The sequence below is a fragment of the Gorilla gorilla genome, chromosome 5 (genome assembly GCF_029281585.2).
Source record: "Gorilla gorilla gorilla isolate KB3781 chromosome 5, NHGRI_mGorGor1-v2.1_pri, whole genome shotgun sequence".
In the NCBI taxonomy this organism is placed as follows: Eukaryota; Metazoa; Chordata; class Mammalia; order Primates; family Hominidae; genus Gorilla; species Gorilla gorilla.
The window spans coordinates 93484626-93507500 of NC_073229.2; the positions used below are offsets into that span (position 1 = coordinate 93484626).

At 35.9% G+C, this 22875-nt stretch overlaps 1 protein-coding gene across 2 annotated transcripts in view; it reads left to right on the top strand.

Annotated features, from left to right (window-relative positions):
- The window catches only part of ADGRB3 (adhesion G protein-coupled receptor B3), a 755063-nt gene that overhangs the window by 730472 nt on the left and 1716 nt on the right, over positions 1 to 22875 (top strand). For both annotated transcript variants that reach the window (XM_019029897.4, XM_019029899.3), the window contains 2 exons: positions 7514 to 7549; positions 17911 to 18015. In XM_019029897.4, coding sequence (XP_018885442.1) covers positions 7514 to 7549; positions 17911 to 18015 — 141 coding nt within the window. The remainder of the gene's footprint in view (positions 1 to 7513; positions 7550 to 17910; positions 18016 to 22875) is intronic.

The window sequence follows — 22875 nt, forward strand, 5'->3', positions numbered from 1 at the left end:
CGGGCGTGGTGGCGGGCGCCTGTAGTCCCAGCTACTCGGGAGGCTGAGGCAGGAGAATGGCGTGAACCCGGGAGGTGGAACTTGCAGTGAGCCGAGATCGCGCCACTGCACTCCAGCCTGGGCGACAAAGCAAGACTCCGTCTCAAAAAAAAAAAAAAAAAAAAAAAAAAAAAGAAACAGAAGAGGGTAAACACTGCCAGTTGTAGAATAGAATGTGATAGAAAGTGCAAAAGAGGAAAAACGAGAGGTGAGGGAGGAAAAAAGAAAGCCAAAAAGACTGGAGTGGGTGAGTGGGTGGAAGTATTTATTCAAATAAGCAAGAAGCAACAAAGAAAGAAGGAGGCTTCCCAACCCCGAAGTCAGTGCCAGCACAACAGCTTCCAGCCTTCATGGGAGTTTGTTCAGCTAACCCCCAATTATTGGATATAAAAAGTTCAATAAATTCATGAAGTTTCTTGGCATAAAAACATATCTAGATTTTCTCTGAGCCTAATAGTACCTTGTTTCTTTCCTTCTGGTGATATGTTCTCTTTCTAACTGTAGTCATTCCCAAATGAACTTGTTAAGCAATTCTGAAAACTTTAGATACAGAGCTGCCACAATTATGGAATAATTGCAATACTAATATACTAAGATTTTTCACAACAATGGCTCCAGCCCTAAATATCCTGTAACTGCTTTGCTTAAGGTTAAGAAGAATGATATTGTCATCAGCACTTTAGTCATTTACCTTCAATTAATGAACAAAATGTGATGAGTGCATGGTGTATACATAGAGCAAAACAACAGCAACAACAAAAAACATACTAAGATTTTGCTTTTGAGCAAGAGGGGACAAAAGAGATATCATGGTTCTCAAGCACTTGAGGACTATAAAATCTAATTTAAACCTTAGATTGTTGTTTATTTATTTATTTCCTGAAAAATTCTAGTTGTAACATTGTACAGAGACAAGTCAGTGTTTGTTCTGAATCATTGAAACTCTGGTATTTACTTTAGCATGTTGTAGAAGTTAGATTTAAATAGTAAGCGTTTTTCCACTCAAGACTCTTTCCAACTTATGTGCACATCTTGGACATGTTTATCACATGGTCCATTCTTCACTCTTTTCCCTGTATCATTCAAGGTTAATTCACGTTCTTGAGTCACTGGCTTTTGGCTGGGTTCTGCCAACAGGAAGCACTGGTGAGAGAGTAGAGGTTGAGGAAAAGAGGGAAACCTGGGATCTTTCTCCCTTACTCTTTCTGCTTTTGGAAGCACCTTGTATGTCTGGTGTAGTTCCCACAGTGCTTCCAGTGTATGCCAGGTGCTGCAACCTCTGGGCTTAAGTCACTCTGCCCTCTCTTTGTATCTGTCCAGCCTAGGAGGTACACTGACCTCTTCTGCTAATCCCTGGGTTACTACATGGTCCCCTATGTGGCATCTCAGTTCTTCTATCATTTGAATTTTTGTGGACCATCTTGCTGAAATGTAAACACCTTAAATGGTTTCTGTTGTTCTTGCCTTAATTTTTCTTATCAATAAAAAACTTAATAACTGATAACAGTTAGATAGTACATTACAAAATTCTTATCCAAAATAGAAGATTTTGTTGTTCTAGCTTGTCTATTTGTGTATAAGCTTACCTATATGTCTGAAACCAAATAAGTCTCTCTCAATTTGTAATGGCCAGAAAGGACACCATTCTAGGCTAAATTTTTATACACCAGTTTTTCTCTGGACATGAATTATAGAGCCCTCAGCATAATGGTTTTTAAAGGTAAAATATTTTAACAATAATATCACATTACAGGTGCCTCCCTTACAGCTGTTGTGAGGATCAAATTAGATAATGTACATGAAAAAGCTTTGAAATTGTAACAAACACTTTAGATGTAAGATTATGTTATTATTATGTCATTACTGTAATGCCCTGAATTTCTGCAAAGAAATTTGAATGCTGAGTTAAATCGATATTCACAATATTAGAAAAAATGTTATGGCCTCACTCAGGAACTAGGGCACTCTGTCACTAACAGAAACCATTATAAAATTGACCATTGTGCAGAAACAACTTTTTCTTTTTTACATTTTTTTCTCTTTTACATTTTTTTCTCATGTAAGTCTGATGAAAGGGAAACTTGCCCTTTTTTACTGTTTTGCTTTTACTCGTGGATTACAGAATTTTGTCTCTCTTGCAGGCATACAACAAAATTAGCTTGAATAAAAGTCATTTTTAAAAATTAATTATTCTCAGGTATCATTTCCGCAGCTATTTTTAGTGGATTTGCTACCAGAACTTTCTCCTTGCAAGTAGGTTTATTGATCACTTTGTAATAGAAATTTTAATGGCAGTCATATTGCCATTCATTAGTCAGTGGAATTTATTACTTGCTGTGAATCTTCTAGTATCTTGTCCAGCTTAATTTGCAGTGACGAAAACAATGAAGTATTCCCTTTGAGAAATTATTCATCATTCTACAAGACTTAAATGTGGAGAAATGCCTCTATGCATACATTCACTAAGTATTCCTTTGAGTAGCTTCATACTGTTGTACATTTTCTCACTTTTAAATCATCGTAAAGAATTTCTCCTTTCTATTAGTGATAGGCCTTCCTTCCTGCAAATTGTCTTGATTCTCTTGTCAGTTGACCTATTCATAATCGTTTTCGTTGTGTGTTTAGTCTACCTGCTTAAACAAATTCTCTCAGAGTATGCCCAAGCAAAGCAGCAACAAGAAAACAAAAACAAAAAGTCACATTCTTTTGAATACTTTTGGCTGTTGTCGTGTGGCTCTTTTAATCATTTGCCAATAATTTTGTGAATGTCTCCTATTGTGCCATGCCCTCTGCTAGATGCTGCGGATCTAAATGTAATCAAGATAGAAATGGATCTTTCCCCTGTGGAGAATACACCCTATGGGAGAGACAGACAACCATTAAACCGATGAATGAAATAGTGTGCAGTACTGGGTAATAACTATGGAATGAAAGGGAGAGATTTCTTTAGATAAGGTGGTCTGGGAAGCATCTGAAAGTGTCATTTATTGTAAGAAATAAAATTGAGAAGTAATGTGGCTTGCAAGGAGCTGAGGGAATTTTTCAGGCAAAAGAAACTGTAAGTGCAGTGATCCTGAGGTAGAAAAGAGTTTTGGCATATTCTCATAAGATCAGAATACCTGTGTAGCTAATGTTGAACTCCTTAAGATGAAGCTAAAATGCAAAGGAGAGACCAGACTTTGCACAGTCTTGTAAAGCAATGGAAGCAAATGAGGACTGTTAAGCAAAAGATTGTCACAATGATTTTTCCATGGATTCAACTATCCATCCGTCCATTCATCCATAACTTTGGTTGTTTAGAAAGCAAAGGATTAGAAGCCAGAGGTTTTAGGAGAGGAGATAGAACAGAAAGTTGGATAACAGTCAGAAAGCTACTGAAGTAATCCAGACCAGAGATAACAGTTGCTTTGACTGTGCAGGTGAAAGTGGAGATAGAAAACAGTGGGCAGAACAAGACGTATTTCAGAGATAGAACAGATGGCACATGCTGGTGGATTGAATGTGGAAGACGAGGGACAGAAAGGAAGGAAGGGTGACTCCTGAGTCTCTCGCTTGACCAATTAGGAATCCAGCATTTTCTATCATGGGAAAGGCAGGAGGAATAAAGGATGTTTGGAACTTAAAAGATGGTATTCAAAATCATGGGAATGAATTATGGTATCCAGAAGAGAATGAGAGAAAGACGAGAGCCCAGGAACTCAACATTTAGAAGGCACGGATATGAGAGAGCCAACAAAGGGGACTTCAGCATAAGCTGCAGCAAGAAAGAGGGGGAAAAATAAGAAGACTGAGAGCTGATGAGTGTTTTAATGAGAAAATGATTAACTTTCAAAAGCTTCTGAGTGTCCAATAAGATGGACAGAAAATTGACCTTGGAATTTGACCACATGGAGCTCATCAGAGACTGTCAGCAAGAGGAATTTTAATGGAGTATTGAGAATAGAATACAAGTTGGGATGAGTTCTAAGTGGGAAATTAAGAAGAGGAAACAGCATAGAAATTAGGAAGAGGAAAGAGCATAGAAGGTTTCCATTACCTACTTTGGGAAAAAGGATTATTTACGTTAGGTTATTTGAAAAATTGGAATATATGTACAGAGGGATTTGTATCTTCATAAAATATTTCAATATCACCTATCCCTGGCTTATATTAAATTTACATGTAGCATTTTTAAAAGTTATCAGATTATCAGAAAAATTGTTATGGCTTGACCACTTTTCTCAGTTGGTTCTTAATTTAAAACATATGTAACAATTTCCAATCACTTTCTTCTCTGGAATTAATATTTTAGAGAGCTCAGAAAGACATTTGAATAAACATGCAAGTCAGTTAGGGTTTCAATAAACTTCAATACTTTGAAAGACTTTCCAATACACTGTATGTATACCAACGGTGGAAACAGACCAAAATTGAACAGAATTGAATGTTCTTATTCTTTCTTTACACCATCAATTTCCCAATGCCCCATGCCCCTTTAAGATAAACTAAGGCTGGGGTGGGGCCTCACGCCTGTAATCTCAGCACTTTGAGAGGCCGAGGCAGGTGGATCACTTGAGCCCAGGAGTTCAAGATCATTCTAGGCAACATGACAAAATCTTATCTCTACAAAAAATGCAAAACTTAGCCAGGTGTTGTGGCACATGTCTATAGCCCCAGCTACTAGGAGGGCTGAGGTGGAAGGATCACTTGAGCCCTGAATGTTGAGGCTGCAGTGAGCTGTGATCATGCCACTGAACCCCGGCCTGGGTGACAGAGCAAGACCATTTCCAAAAAAAAAAAAAAAAGAGAGAGAGAGTCATGTCTGGAGGTGGAGAAGTCTCCTACTGTTTGTTATTGTATCATTGCTTACAAATGATTGGTATTAGAATGATTTCTAAGTTATTTTACTCAACACAGATATTTTCTCAAATATGTAAATATCAAATTGCTAGTTTTTTTTTCTCCTTCAAAATGCAATTGACAAGTAAAAGTTAACCTGCTTGACCTTGCTTTATGCTTAGAAAGTCAGACTTGGACTGACTGGCTCATCTATTGTTATTTTTGCTGAGTCTGGTAACAATTAGCAAAACATCACAGGCATTTTTACTGTAACATATCACTCCTGTATTACTGAGAAGACAGCAAGAGATAGTAAATAAAATGCTGCGCTTGGAGTCAGAAGTCCTGAGTTTGAATCCCAACTCATTTGCTTACCACACAGGTGAAGCGGGCAAGTCATTTTAACTCCACTGACCCTCAATTTTTCTTATCCATAAAATAAGGAAAATAAATAATATTTTATCCGACCATCCCACGGGTGGGTAGCATGTGCAAATGTGAAAGTGCTATATAAACAATAAAAGGTTGAAACACTTGGTCAGTATTGTGGAAACCTGAATAACTTTACACACATTTTTAACTCACTTGGACTGTAAAAATCTGTCATTTTTTCCCACTCTCTAATTTTTAAGGCTTTACTGCTTTATTTTGCATCCGCTCCAAATCCCACCACCATCTTTAGGTTCTTTTGATTAAAATCTGTTTGTTTGATTTGTTCATTCCTTAGTCTAATCCTTCAAGACTGCCAGTTCTGCTATGCCTTATGTTAGAATTTAATTTTAATAAAATTAAATAGGAATGAGATCTACTTGTATGAGTGTATCCATTTTCCTTCCATATTTCACATTGACATACCTGCTCTCATAAACAGAATCTATCTCTGGTGATCTAGGTTCTTGTCTTTTGCTCTTGCTTCTAAATCTTTTTCACAAAATGTCACTATTTAATTTTCAAATAAAATGCAAAGCTCATGACTAATGTTTTATAATTATTGCTTAAAACTGTTTCCAGCCTTGAATTTTGCTGTATTAAGAAAGAATCTTGCTTAATGTATACTGACAAAAATGTCCTGCTTAGTCACAGTGCCAAGAAAGGTATCCAAGAGCAGAATGGAAGCCCTGACATTTAGTCTAGCATATTGCAGCAAAGTGTGGTGCAGTACACTGGAGCCTGGTTTTTACACAGCACAGTTAGATAACAGTAGTGGCGGGGAGATGGCAAAAGAGGGCTGGGCTCAATGCTTGGATGTCACCACGGTGAGACTGAGGTGCTGTTGGAGACAAGAAGAAAGTGAGATCAACCTGCTGAGTTTTTATTCAATAAAGCAGTCTCCTTTCAGCCCTCTCCTTGATTGTACTTGAAGACTGCATTTTCAGTCTTAAACAGCTTCACTAAAATAAAATTATTTCAGGAATTTTTCACTTAAAACGTGAAACCTTTCTTTCGGCATGTCCCCTTCTGTCTACTGAAACATGGTTTGGGGATTAGGTATACAGTGAGGTTCTGATTCTGTAATGACAATTTTAACTGTAGCTGCAGAAATTTAATCATAGTTTTCAAGAAACTACATTAGTGCTTCTTTTCTGTCTCTCCTAATGTTCAAGAGTTAAAATGCAGACTAGAGTTTGCTACCTATTTTGGGTATGATTTCCTATTAAATTATTGAAGATTGTAGGTGTTGGGATGGGAGCACGGGAAAAATAAAACAAAATTTTGCCCAAAGGTTTATATATTTTTCCAACTGCCTGAATATTACATGCTTTAATTGTTTGTTAATTCTCCCTGTTTCATTCCCTCTCTCATCAAAAAATTCTAAATTTAAAAAATCTGTACTAAAAGTTTGCTAAGAATACTTTATACTAATATCATGAAAATCATATCACATGAAATATATTAATTTCATTGTAATCCTGTTTTCTGGTTGTATCAGTCCTCATTATTTTATTAATGCATTTTATCTATAACTAGATTTCAGAAACTGTTTAACAAAGGTGGAGCCGTAGAGAAACACTGTGAGACATTTACATGTACATCTACATTTTAGTGGGGTGCGGAATAGTTTGTTTTGCTGAACTAGAACAAATACTTTAGTTCCTTAGGACTAGCAATGAGAAGGACTTTTCTGTCATGGAGGATTATCAAATTACAAGAAATATGTGGGTGAGACTTATGAAGAACTTTGGGACTTAGAGGACTGGTTAGAATTTGGTAGAAAGGAAAACTAGAGGTTGGTTGAAGATGTCGAGGTAACTAGACAGTTTTTCCTATACAACTTTTAATCCTGTTTGTCTGTAGCTTTGCTGTAGTAAGCCTAAAGTCTCTTTCAAGATTGAAATGTCTGTTTGAGTTTTCATAGGAACAATTTCTCCTTACTAAAAATTAGGGTTAAGAGGTCAAAATGAGAAATATTCTGTATTTTTATATTCTCCAATTTTAAAAGAAGTTCAAAGTGAAAATAGAAAATTGTGAATGGAATATTTTGAAATCATAAAATTTTTCATGATTCATGAAATTTTACATTTTTCCTTATGTGAAGGGAATATGTATAAAACAAGCAGGATTATCTTTAATGAAAATGATGATTTTTCATTTTGTTTGAATGACTAAACATAACTTAATTGGTTTTTCTCCTTCTTTTTAAAAATATATCTTACAGAGAAGAAAATCACGATATTCAGACCTTGACTTTGAGGTAAGTTTATAAGAATTATTTTAGAATTGTAATTACTTGAATTCAAAATAGATATATAATTACTTAAAAGTTATTACTCTATGCAGCCATGTAAGGGTATTATGTACTAATTTAATTAAATAAGTCAGACATTTTAAATTAAAGTTTATCCGTATAGGATGAAATTTTTAAGTTTGGAATTACTTTAAGTATTTGCTAAACTGAGATTTTCTGGACAAGTGAGGAATTTGTTTTATACATACTACGATAAGTGAACAATTTATGTTAGGAGTTGAACCTGGTTGATTCAGTTTGTAGGGAGGGGGAATGTCAGCTTCCTGATTTTTATATTTAAAGCAATTTTCTTGATTTTACTTCAGTGACTTCCTGAAGAGATCCTGTGAGTATGCTTAGGTTGGTTAGCTAGGCTTTCTCTGAAAATTACTTGTTTCGTGTTCTGATTCCTGCCATTTAGGTTCTCTGCGGTACATTTGATGCTTTTTTTTTTTCAATAGAAACTATTGATTCAATGTGCTCCTGTGTTTAGTAAATGCCTTTTCACAGATACAAACAAGATGAAAGTTTTCATTTTCCAATTTACATTGAATTTATATTGATGCTGTAATATGTTTACTCGAAATTACTGAAATCATACCATCTGAGGAGGTTATGCTAAATACAAAATTAATGATGTTTAAGCACCACATAAAATGTCCTTATGTGTATTGATAATTGGATATGATTCATAGTCTGCTAACATAATTGGATATAATACATTATATATTTCTCCAGTATATTTGTACCTTTGTGATGCATACATAGAACTCAATACTCTTAACAGATACTCCTAAAATTACAGAAGCCTCCTAGAATGTGCTAACTACTCCTAATTCAGTCATTTCATTTATGTAGATGAATGTTGTAGCTCTACAATGTACATCATGTGTCAAAACTAAGACTTGTTTTTATTTACTGCAATGGTCAACAATGGTTTTACCCTGAATGGAGTCCAAGGATAATAAGTTCTTTTCAGTAACATTTCAGACTACAAGATACAAAGTAATGATAAGGAATCTTTTATCTACGATTAAATAGCAAATTTTAATACTGATGCAGCCTCATTGTAGTAACTTAGCACTGAATATATATTTAATTGTATCCAAAGTTTTTAGCATAAAAGCATCAAGAATATAAATCTGAATAGACAATATTCAGCAATCTTTGCCTTCAGATTTTTTAGTGCCTTTGAAGAACAGATATTATATAGCTTTTTAATATTAATTCTTCAGGTAGCCAAAAATAGAGGATCAGACTGTATATATTCTTGTCTAAAAGCAATAAATTGTTATGTTAGTATAAAGGAAAGGAGGAAGGAATTAACCCACTAGGCATCAGTGGCAAAATATAGTAAAAACCTAGATCTAAAATTAAGCCTCAATTCAACCAACCTAAGTTATGTAATCACAAACACTGAAAAGAAATCTAATCATACTGTGTCACTTGGAGCATTAGAAAAACTGTTCTTTTTTCATCTATTCTCTATGGCAACTGGTAGCAGATTCCTTAAGCTGATACTTATTTCTACGCTTATTATTCCACCCATAAAACCATGTTGTTAGTAAAACCTTTGCTGATAAAGAAGAGAAATTGCAACACAAGAACCCCGGACATGTCTTTAGCTCTTTAATTGCTGTAATCACTGCATGATTACTATAGGTGTCAAAATTTGGTGGGGCAGATGGGAACTTTGAGACATTACTTTTACTCTATGAATTGTTTAGAGCTATTTCCCTTTGTCTCATGTGCTATAACAGGTATGTGGCAGATATTTCGTGGATTGAGTTTAGAAAACTTATTGCCAGGTATAAATGCGAATGAATTGTGATACAATCTATTTATATTTTGTGGGTGGTTCTTGAGGGAAAGTCCAGGTTGTCCCCCTCTTAATTCAGGCTAGCTTAATTAAATTTGTATCAAGCTTCCTGACACTCCTGCTCCGCCTGCAAGCTTTATCATACAATGGCCAGCTTAAATATTTTGCCACTGACAGACTGCTTCTTGGACTTCTTAAAACATCTTTGCTTCAGGCTTTAAGCCTAACACACTCCCCAGAGTCTACACACTATGATAATATTCTGCCAACTCATATATCCCTAAAACTCTTGTGGCTAGTTAATGTCATACCAGGGGAATAGCCCTTTCATGTAGCCAGTCTCCAGAACAGCATTGCATTTCTGGATTCTTGCTTTCTGGAAAGTATACAGAAAATACTGTAGTGATATTCTTATGTTCTGTAACCAAATGCCTTATTGAAATTGTATGCCCACCTCCAGAGATCCTAGTACCTAGTAAGCATTCAGTAATTTTTTTTAAAAAATGGTGAAAAATTGAATTATTTTTCCATCCAGTTTGCTTTAACAAAATGTTATTGGACACTGTACCTGACTTAAGGCAGAGACTAGTATAAAAAATGACAACTATAGAAGAGACTTTTCAAAGATAGCCACACTGAATTTCAAAGATATCCACGTTAGATATAACTCAAGGAGATAGAAAAATGGCAGGTAGAAATTCTAGGAAGAGGAAAAGGCATGTAGGTTGGCTAATCTGTGGCATTCTTAAGAAACAACAGGTAAGTCAAAATTTACCTAAACAGATGTCTATGGAAGAAGAGACTAAAGTGAGTCATTTAGAAACCATGCCTTATAGTCCAGGAGGGATTTTTATTTAATTTGCTACTAAAAGCTGCTAAACTTTTTCTATTGTATTTTGTTTGCTTGTTGTTGTTGTTGCTGTTGTTTCAGCACAGAATGATTTGTTATACTCTAGGTTTTAAAAAGATGAGTATGTCAGTAACAGGGAGGATAGATTGTAGCAGGGTGAAAGGTGAAGTAGAAATACCAATTAGGATTGGCTAGTATAGTAGGTAATGAAAGTCCACTTCCTGGAGGTGGTAGGAAGAGAAAGCAATGAGAAGACTCTGCAGAGGCAGAATCTATGGAATTTGGTCCTTAACTGAACATAGGGTGAAATGGTGAGGGAGCAGAAAAAAGAAGACTCTCCAGTTCTGAGCCTGGGTTTTTGCTAGTACGAGTAACAGAACCAGGGAAATCAAGAAGATATCTAGTCAGGGTGAGTTCCATTTTAATATTTTAGAATAAAGGTTCCTAATATGAAGTTAAAACAGACAATTAGGTAAGATGTTCTAATTGTCTGTCTTGTGTTGAGATTTGGGCTCTAAGAATTCCCAGAAACACAATTACAGGCATTCATTCTGAAACACTAATAGATAACAGTATCCATGCCATGTTAAAAATATATGAATAAAGAAGTATCCATGAAACCCCACCTCTACTGAAAATACAAAAATTAGCTGGGCATGGCAGTGCACGCCTGTAATCCTGGCTACTTGGGAGGCTGAGGCAGGAGAATTGATTGAATCCAGGAGGTGGAGGTTGCAGTGAACCAAGATCGTGCTGCTGCCCTCCAGTCTGGACAACAAAGTGAGACTCCATCTCAAAACAAAGTAAAAACAAACAAAGAACAATAAAAAGAACTGTATCCATATACTTGTCATACGGATTTTTTTTTTAATCTTCACTTCCAAAAATGCAGAGATAAAAATTTTCAGTTTTCCATGAAAATTATGTAGCTTTTTTTTTTTTTTTTTTTTTTTGACAGAGGGTGGCTTTGTTACTCACACTGCAGTGCAGTGGTGCAATCTTGGCTCATTGCAACCTCTGCCTCCTGGGTTCAAGGAATCCTCTCATGTCAGCCTCCTAGTAGCTGGGACCACAGGCATGTGCCACCATGCTTGGCTTACTTATATTTTGTTTTGTTTTTTGTATAGATGGCGTCTCATCATGTTGCCCAGGCCAGTCTCGAACTCTGGGGCTCATGTGATCCCCTTGACTCAGCCTCCCAAAATGCTGGGATTATAGGCATGAGCCACCGTTCCTGGCCTATGTAGCCTTTTAAAAACATTTTAGGATGTTTCTCTGAGTTTTTAATGAGCTCTATACTTCCACTATTTTCATACTTCTCAAACTGGGAGACAATGATGGTGGACAGAGGACAAAAGAAGACACAGACACAGGGTAATCACAAATCCCCATTTTCATGGGGGCTTGAGTTTTAACAAGGAGATGTGGGGGATAATAGTAAGTAACAGATCACTTTATATTAACTCAGTATCACTACAAACACAGCTAAATTGTGACATAGAAATCAAAGTATATTTCAATTTCTAAGTATAAGGCATAAGATTTCAAAGAAATGTCTTGTTCATAACAGACTTCTTCCTGCGCCGTCCCTGAGCCCCAGCAGTAAGTGCACTCCATTAGGCAATCTGGGTACTTTTAGAGGAAAAGTTTGAGCAATTTAGTCCTAGACAATAGCCATCTTTTTTTATATTACTAAATTTAAACTGTTGCAAAGTTATGCATTTACAGCAAGTATACTCATGATTGACAGTGGCAAAATAAAAAAAATATGCAACTAATTTTTGCTGTTTTCAGACCCTGCGTCTAGTTTCTTTTAAACTCTGGCATCATATTTATTCAAACAGAAACATATTTGAAACATAGACACTAAAAATGGGTCTACAAGTTCCATGTGAGGGACGCATTGGGACTCCAGCCAAGGAAATCGTCCCCCTTTCACAACACACTTTAAGAACTAAGCTAAATCCCTGTAGTATGCATTGCTTCCTTAATATGAGTTTTGACATTCACTTTAGGCTAATATTCAACAACCTACTCTGGAGAGAGGAATACAGGGCTCAGGAAATGGTAGCCCAGAGTATGGTGCTTTGGCATACTGAGTGCTTTGAACTAAGAACATTGAAAGGCCTCAGAAGCAACCTCAGAATCAGGATCTCTCTGATCTTCTCTTTCCCTCCTGTCACTGGCCCCTTATTCTCCTCCAAAGTAAGTCATAGATACCAGAATTCCTCTTCACCAAATTGGATCATAGTAAGTAGAACTTCTTTTCCCCAAAGCAAGCCAAAAAACTTAAAAATATTACTCTAACCTTCCCTTCCCTTTTCATCCAGAAGCCAGCCATAAAGGACTCATGCAAACCAGTAAAGAAGAAGAAGAACCACAGGTTCATCTTAGCCGATATGGGCAATGGCATTGTAGGTGTATAAAGTTCTAAGGCTGGAAAACGTCATTCACAGAAACTGGTTTCTAATTCCCATCAGCCCATGATTTCCAGACCTCATACTATAATGTTTATGGTTAGGAGATTCTCCAACTTTCTCTAACAATTTATTTCAGCTTCTAAAAGTCTGTATACAGTGAATACCTCTCTGATATATAATTCAGACTTAAGCGTCAACTCTGTGATTCACACTTATGAATTAAAGTGAAAATCTGTAAACAGTTTTTTCTAAGGCCACCTACAGGTCATTTACAAGTCATTTGTATTAAAAAGAAAGGAACACAATAAAATCAGAATGAGGAGGCAAAGCTCCTGGTTGGGACCAGTAAATGAACCATTCTTCCAACAGGAAGACCTCTTTTATAGAAGAAGAGGACATTTATAATGGCCTTCCATGTGGCAGTCACCTTCCCTGGCCTATATGTCTATGCTGTCTTGTTCATTTAAGGTATTCAGTATACATTTATTGAGCATCTGCTGAATGCCAGATGCTGTGTGCTAGGTGCCAGTGATATACAGACGAATAAGTAATTGTCCAGGAACTGTTCAGAGACAAAATATGAAGACCAGCCATTAAAAGTATAATTGCAGTACTATGAAATAGCTGCAGGGTGATCAATATCCATGGAGCTTATGGGCTCACTACAGAGAGTACCTAGCCCATCCTGGATTGTTTTGTCTCATTTTCCATTTTAAAAAGACATAATTACAAACCTGAATAGTCTAAAGAAGAGTGCTCCCTGAATCTATGAGACACATCTGAGATAGCAACAAGCAAAGAGAATTGATGTGGAATTCAGAAAGAATTCCAGCTTGCTCACTACTTGTGTGAGCTTGGGAAACTTGCTTAGCCTCCTTGAGCTTCAGTTTTCTAATCAGTAAAGTGGAGATAATGGCTTTACCTCCCAGGGTTATTGTGAGGATTAAGAAAGATAATAATGGCTGCCATTTCTTAAGTGGCTCTTATCTGTGTGGCCCAATGATAAGTGTTTTATATCCTTTTTTAAATCTTCAAAATTACGCTGCAACATAAGTCTGATTACTGAAACTGGGGCTAAAAGGAGATTAGATTTTATACTTCAGACTACACAACTTAAAAGTGATACAACTGAGGTCTAAATATACATTTCTCTAGATCCAACTTGGAGAAATATGCTATCAGACTTGGCATATTCCAAGTATTTAAATGGTCTAGGAGAGTTCTTGGGATATAGCAGGTACTCCAGACATACAGGTGGCTTTCCATCCTCATTTTTCTCAAATATCTGAAATATGATGAATGTGCTTCATTTTATAGAATCACTTTTTCTCTAATATCAATAATTAAAGGATTGCAATGACTAATTCTCTTGCATTTAAAATGTATAAAAAGAAAGGGGTCTTTTGAAATAAGCTACTCAGGAGAGCATATTTCTTGTGCAGTTAGATTGGTGGTCCTCTCAGGATGGGGATTCATATACAGCTTCCAGAAATGTTGCGTGATAGTAATACGAATGCAAGGAAACATTATCATGCTCTCATCTTTATTGCAAAAGATGCATATAATATTTGACAGCCACCTGAATTCTATAGATGTGTAGATATTGTCAATCAGAATATATCTTTATTTAAATAGAAAATCCACAGATTAGAATTTTCTCATTATTACACATTTTGAAAACTCAATTCTAAGTTCAGTTTGTGACAGCAGTTAATTTCTTTAAAAAACAGGGGTGCTTAAATTAGAGAAGAAAGAAAAAGGCAATCAGATAAACCCTAATGTCACTAAACATAAAAAAATAGCTAAATGAAATAGACCAATAGATTTATAAGCATGAAAACTTCTAAGCAAGTGGCAACTCATTAGAGGCATCAGTGCTACAAATAAATACTCACACAAGTAAATAAATAAGAGGAAACCTTTAGTACATGTGAAAACTAAAACGACACCTAAGTTGTTGCCCCAGAATATTGTTGGGTTATAAACGCTCCAATGTTCACTGTGAAGCTGGCATTCTTATCAGTGGACTCTTCTTTATTTTAAAGGCTGGATGATATACTTGAGTCTATGAACAAGAAGAAATCATGCATGGACAATCAAACTGAGTTCATGTCAGAGACATGAGCTGTCAGTGGCAGCTGTTATGTGATACTTCTGCCAGAACTCTAGGCCATCATTGCTATGGTTATTTCTGGCAGTGCCAAGGTGGCAGTTTCAAATTAGAATGAATATTTGGCATGAGGAAGTATTTGCAATTAATGTTTCTAGGTAACAAGGGCCCCATATTTCAGCATACAAATTTTTCATTTGTTTCCATATTCATTTCAGCGTCCTTCAGCTTTATTATTCAGAATAGCTTTAATAAACCCAGGTAGAAAATATCAAAATGTTTTTTACGTAATATTGGTGACCAGCATAACTTTATATTTTTCCTGTATACTTTTTAGACTTTCATAGCAATCCAATTCTTTGAAATATGATCCACCCAGTTCTGAATTAGGTACTACCCATTCAATCAGAATATAATTATAAAACCGCCAATCAGCTAATGTATATTCTTTTCCATGGAATATATTTGATGCTTGGTTTGCTTCTTAAAAATGCTTTATCTGGTGTAAGTATTTGGCTGCAACAAACATTAGGTGACTTTGACTAATGAAATAACTGTTGGAAGGGGATGGAATAATTCACCTCTTGGCCAGAGAATAGTAGGAATGTCAACGGACATTTCCAGCAGCATGGGAAGGATGGGAAGGTATAGTTCCCCAAAGCAAAGTCAGAATCCTCACAAGATGAAGGATAATTGGAGACTTCACAAACAAAAATTATCAGATGCTCATCTCAAAATAAGGGTGCTGTGCCTTTGGCATCAACTCTCTTAGAAGTGAATGAGTTTCTTGTACTTGAAAAGGAAAGATCCCATTGAAGGGAGGGGATTCCAGCATAGAATTAAAAATTGAGCTAGAAATTGTCTGAGTCCTAGAAAATGGAAAAGAGAGGATAGACAAATAAGACCATGGGAATAACTAATTTGAGGAATTTCAAATTAAATATGAATATATGAAAATGAGGGGATTGCCTCACTTGGATTTATCTTAGCAAATTATCCTATCACTTTCATAGCAGCAACATATGTTTTCTTTATCACACTTACAGTTTTACATTTATTTGAATTATTATGCCTGTGTCCTCCATTAGACTTCAAGCTACAAGAGATCAGAAACTCAATCAGATTTTGTGCAACATCATTACCTGAGCATCTAGCACAATATGTGATGCTCGTAAGCATGTATTAAATGATAGAATAAAATGTCTCAGAAAAATGTCAGTACATCACCCCTACTGTGCCGTAGAAGAAAATAACTCTATATTATAAGATTCATTGCTATGAAAAATGAAATTTGTAGGTTAGAAGCAGATCCAGTCTTCTAACTACAATAGTTCTTTTTAAGTGTTCCTTATGACACAAATCCATATTTTCATCAGTATCTTAGAACCTGGTACTGCATGAAAGTGTTTGTCTCCCGAAGGAAAGAATGTGCTACTTTATGTTTGCCAGTGACAGGGTCCTCAAAATCTCCCCATTGAGTTGCTTATGCAAATCCTCTCTCTCATAAATCTCCACAAGCCATCACTAGTCAAATTATGTTTGCCTGGTGTTTCTCTGTTAATCCTGCAAATCCGTTTTGTATATTCCCCACCAAACTGATGGGAAGTTAATCACTCTATAATTGCTTGCTATGTTTCATGTCCCTATCATGAGTAATGTTGCCATGTTCTTGTCCTCAAACACCTGATTCTCACACAGCCAACTCCTAGAGCCAAAAGGAGCAAAGACAGAAACTGATTGTTGCAAGACATAAAATGGCAGAAATCTCTCACATAAAAGTAGGGTAGTGAAAAGGAAAGAAATGAGCTAAACAATGTATTGCCTAGATACATATTTATTAAATATAGGAAATTAAAGCTTGCATAGGAGAGAACAGACTTTTTTAATGTGTTAAAGATTCAGTTGTTTTTGTCTTTTGTCCTTTTCCTTTTCCTCAAGGAGATAAAGTGCTTCTCTGCAGTGTCTTTTAGAAGGAATTAGGCATTACAGCTATCCCAAAGATATATTTCTTTTTCAAAACAAATCCTTACTTTTGAAAATATTTGCTAGTTGAAACAAGGGACCAAATATTCAAATTCTAGCTTAAACATAGATATAATATACCTATGCAAACCACGTGCACAAATGGTAAGTTATGAGGCATATGGTTAAAATACAGTAAAATCTTACACAAATATGAAAGCATAGTCTTGGAGAATCACCAAAATATTGATTTTTAACTTTTAAAAATCAAAACTGAGGAAGACATTTTCTCCTTTAAAATAACAATTACAAATACAGGGCACTTATTATCTAACTCTTCTTCGTTAGTGCTCTTAAATGATGTGTAATTGAACAAGATTCAGCCCATGATACTTACCCCAAGGCCATTTTTATTTGACTCCATTTGTTGAGTTATGGTGAAGTTGGGAGAAAAGGGTGTAACCAGGGATGAGGAGTATGAATATATTTGTATCTGTGATTTTAGAAGCATATCAGCTACACAATTTATACTCTGAACCCTAAAAGAATCTATACCATCTCCTAAACAAATTGATGAAATCTATGGGTCAGATTTTCCTCCTAAGAAGCTCAATCATTATGCACATGGAAAATGCAAGGTTTTACATCCCACATATATTTCAGACACTTTAATGCTTTGATTCAGCCTTAATGGCAGGGCTTGGGATTTTGCTCCCACTTTAGTACAGCCAGCTAGGATTTTAGTGTTTATAGAAATAAAGCATAAAAAAGTAATATTTCCCATGACAAACATCAGCGACTGGGTACTTTACAAGTTTCAGTTTTTAAACATTTTAAAAATATGATAACAGTTTTTGTAAAACAGTTTTAACTTTTGAATAATGAAAATCTTACTCAGAAATGACTGGTACATTTTTAATGTACCCACAACAAAACCTTTTTTTTTGTAGTCTTGTAAGTGAAAGAAAAAGCCAATTCTTAATGTGTAAGAAGTGCTGAATATGAGACAATGATTTGCTGCAACTTATTTGCATTTGTGCATCTTATAAGACCTCCTGGTTCCTGCCAAACTTGATTATCCTTATTATTAAAGCAAAAATATTAAATCTCTTGTTTGAAAAACATACATCAAGTTGGGGATGAGAGCTATCTTGTTCTCTTTTGCAGAAGGTCATGCATACAAGGAAGAGGCATATGGAACTATTTCAAGAACTAAATCAGAAATTTCAAACTTTGGACAGATTTCGGGATATACCAAATACAAGCAGTATGGTAAGTATGCTTTGCTTCAATGCCTGAGTAGAAGATGCATCATGTCAGATATTATTCCTGCCTTCCAGGACCTCCTAATGGTGGGAACATAAGATAAGTCTACATAGAACAAAAAAGTATAAGCCCCCAAAACATACTTTGGAAAGTCTACGAAGACAAATTAGGAATGACAGAATCTTTAGGCATTTTATTCATATTTCAAATATCCTCATTTGTAAGCTTAATTAGAGTTAGTTTTATATCAAAACTATATTGGCTTCATCTGATCATTTTACTGTCAGAGTTAAAATTAAAATTAAGTTTCTTTTCAAATATCCCTTTGGGTTAATATTTCCATTTTCATTTGAATGTATGACATAAATGTAATTGTTTTATGTATATGAAGTTGTAACCTGAAACCAGAGTGATAGATTTTTGTCTCCAGGAGATTTACTTATTTTGTGGTAAGAATTTTCGTACACACATCAACACTGGGGACTCTGGTTATGAACTGTGACCATTCTCTTCTCATTCATTTACATTATTATAATCTTAGTACAGGACTTCATCAAATAAAATAACTTTGTACAATTACTATGTTTATGGCATAATCATAGCTTCACAGAAGTTTATGTAATTATAAGAGCACTAGACCAGGACTCCAGAAATCAGTATACTAGTCGAAAGCTCAAAAGCTCAATCAAGAACTATCTGACCTTAAGCAAGTCACCCAACTCAGGTTTCTAAACTTCAATTTCACCCTCCTAAATGGAGCATAGAAAACAGTAATTAATATATATCTTCAGTCATTACAACACTTTCAAAAGCAAGTAGGTTAAGAAGCACCTTATAGGCTAGGAAGCTGAGACTCAGCTATAAGACATAGAGCTGGGACTGCCATCTGACACCAGCTCTTCTCCTTTGCCCAAATATGGGGCTCTTTCTTTGCCTCATACTCTTTGCGGCCCTTGGATGGTCCTTCTTCTTTTCCAGACATCAATATTTATATTATTCTAAAGTAGATGACTTTTGGTCACCTTCTTAATCTAGTGATTCTTCCATATGTATTTTATGAGACTTAGCCCTAGCTTCCTGATTAGTAATGTTAGCTTCGGAAGAGCTGAAGAGTATCTTTTATTTGTCTTTATGTTTTCCTTTTATTCCTCTCAGTACTAGTACAATTCCGGTTGTGGTAAGTTATCATGGCTTCTATTGATTTATAGCATGGCTATGATCGTTCAATCTGTGTTTGTTAAATGAAGGCTATGAGAAATATACGCTCTAACTCTTAATTGGTCTCTTAATAGTTTCATGTTCATCAATTTTTCTCCTTAAGGTAGGAATCATGTATTATTTGTTATCATCAGTCAAATGCTAGGCATATAGAAAACACTTCATTCGTAATGAGTGGATCTTCCTCTTCTACTCCTCCTGATAGAAGGCTATCAATTTTTAGCTAGCATGCAAGTGAGAATTACACCATTGAGATTAGACCTAAACACATTACCTACTCATTTTGAAATATTGAAAGATAGCATTGAAATAATTGAAGAAACTTCATTACTTAAACAAAGGAGAGGGTTATATTTACAAATCTAAAAGTCTTATGCAACAGATACAGATGGCTAACTGCTATAATATGATTGTAATTTCCCCTTATTGTATGGTCTGGGTATTGAATCATTAATGGCACAACTATCTGTATCTCAGTTTCCTGACAACAAAAATAGTCTACTAATTACACCACATCTCTGCAGCAGCATGCCTTTTCTAGAAGAGATTTATAAATATTTACCATTTGGAAGGTTAGGAGTGGGGAGGACAGAGTCGTCATTGCTGCTTGACTGTCATCCTAAATATCTGAGAAGAGAGAGAAAAAAATGCGACTTCCTTATTCAGTTTTTATTAATAATGAGCATGAGTGAGTTCATTATCCTTAATTTAGTCACATAATTTGTAGTGGCACATTATTAATGAAAAATTGCATAATTGGGTGGAGAAAGACTTTTTTAAAACCTCAAATAAAGGGGTTTTTCTTTTCTTTTTTTTTTTTTTTTTTCCGGGCTGCTGACTCACAGCACCTGCCTGGCACTGCAAATGATGGTAATTATGTAGAATAATAGAATTTGGGGAATCAAAGGGAAACCAAAAAACCATTTAGTCCATTTCCTTGCTTCCAGGCAGGAAAACACTTAAATCACACTAAAAAAGAGAAGGCACTGATATCCAGAGAAGAAACTATTTTACTTTGTGTGTGTTTCACAAACCATTCAGTTAAGATCTCTTTCCCCCAAGTAGCTTTTGCAAATTCTTACTTTTTAAAAATAAGCATACTCTTTTTTGCTTCATACCTAAATATTGGTAGGTTGAAAGAAGGAGGGAAAGAAAGAAGAGAGAGAGGAATGAAAGGAGAGAGGAAGGAAGAAAAAAAGGAAAGGAGAAAAGAGAAAAGGATAGATGGATGGAGGGAGGGAGGGACTTATCCACAAGTGGACAGCCAGTGTGCTCTGGATCCATGAACTATGGGAAATGCTCAGGCAGCCCTGCCATATTTTTGGATGGCTCTGAACTCTGTTTACCTAACATTCTACTTCTACTGATGCAGCTTAAGACCAAATTAGCATTTTGGGAAGCTTCGTGCACTTTGGCTTATATGGAATTTATGATGTTTTAGCCTTTAACAAATATGCATCTGTTTAACTACAGCTCCTTATTCTGTACTCAAGTGCAAAACATAAATTAACAAACACAAAACAGCTGCATAAATTCGGAGACTTACACTAACTTCGAAGTTTTTATCATAAGATTCACACCTCCATTGAAACCTTTCCTGGCACCTACAGCTCTCATCACCAACTTCAGTGATCCCTTTGGACAGCTCCACGGTTCACCATTTACTTGGACAATTGACGATATTACACTTTTCAGTATGAGAGTCTATAGGCTCCTCTCTTATCACGCCCAACACGCAGGACGATGAGTCGCTCCTGGGTACCACACACTGACAACCAAGTCCCTCCCTACTCCGTGCAGATCTTGTTCCCACTCTGACTTCTGAGTGCAGTAGTTTTTTACCACTAAAGAAGCCTCTGACCTAAAGGGCATCCACACATTTGTGAACAATAATGAGAACACCAGTTGAGCTGGGAGTGGCTTGGGATGCTAAAGATTAGTAGAAAGCCAAAATTAATGAATTATGAATTAATGTATTACCCACTAATAGAACCTTTCAGGAATTCAATAGGTCATGTAGTGACAATAATAGCATTTGAAATTAGAATACAGATTTTCTGACAAAGTTTAAAATTGGCCATTTTAGTTCACATATCCATAACAGTTGATCTTTGAAATCATATCTGTTCCAAACATAATGGAGCCCCTATATATTCCAAGCAAATGAACTAATACTTGGAATTACATACTCTGAATTCTTTCAGGATTGAACTAATTGGACTTTCTGTCAAACTAAGGATTCCCAGAAATCTCCTTTAGACACAACCCTCGTGTATGATAAATGAGTCCACTGTGGATCTGATTCAGTAGAATTCGAACCAGTGAGCCTTTCAGTTGATGTTTGATGATTCAGGTCTCACCATAGTGCCCCTAAACGTTCAACATCTCCCTATTGCCTACAAAATAAATTCCAAATTTAGTAGCCAGGCATTCAGAATCCCTTATGATCTGGCTTCCACTTCACCACCTGCCTGCTTTTCTGCTATTCTCTTTTATGCCAACTAAAATAGATAGGTCCTGTTCTCATGGCTTTCCCATCTCCGTGTTCTTTGGATTTTTACTTCCCAGTGTGCCATTCAGCCACCAGACCTCCAACCACACATATGTGTTCGTGGCCAAGCCCATCCCTCTATTCTGGCCCTAATGTCACTTTTCTCAGAAAGTTTTATGTGTTTCCCGTATAAAGAAGCCATCTCTCTATCCTTCTCTGAACTCCCATAGCACTTTTCCTGGATGATAGATATAAATATTAACGTGTTTTAACCTCCATTTAACTATAAACTCTTCTGTAATAAGTATGGCTACTATATATTGAGTGTTTATTAAATTCTCCAGGCACCATTCTAGGTTACCCCACTTTTTTTATTTTTGCAACCCCACAAGGTAGGCATTGATCCACACGTTCTGCCAACTCCTTGGCCCACAATATAAAGCATATCTCTGTTTTGCAGATATTCAGGTTGAGGTTCAGAAAAATGAAATCAATTGTTTAAAATCACATTCATCTGAAGTGGAGGAACTGGAATTTGGACGTGCATGTATCAGGCTTTAAATCTTGAGCTTCCTAGTGGACCATCCTGATTATGACTTCATCCTCCCTGGTAGCTAATATGGTGTCTGGCACAGAGCAGCTGATAAATAAATATTGATTGAAGGGAAGCAGAGAGGGAGAGAGGAAAGAAAGGAAGGACAAGGCAGAGGTAGAGCTACAAGACTGTAATTCATGAAACTTTAGAATATTTGACTAAAGCATAATTAATTAATTCCCTCCACACATCCTAAAAATTAACCTTTCATTAAATGTTTACTATTAAACTTTCTTCCCCATATATTCTCAGGAGTAAGGTTAATCAGTGCTGAAAACATCTAATGCATTAAACATTTTATTAATTTAATTTCCAGTTATGGTAAGTGTTTTTGTTGTTGTTTTGGTTTTTGGTTTTGGGTTTTTTTATGTTGCCCAGGCTGGTCTCACACTCCTGGGCTTAAGCAATCCTCCTACCTCAGCCTCCCACGTAGCTAGAATTACAGGCACACATCACTGCACATGGTTTAGGTATGATAAGTATTTATACAGATTGCCTCTCTTTCTTTAGCCATAGTTTCAGATGATGTTTAATATATTGAGTGGAATTTGGATAGTAATTC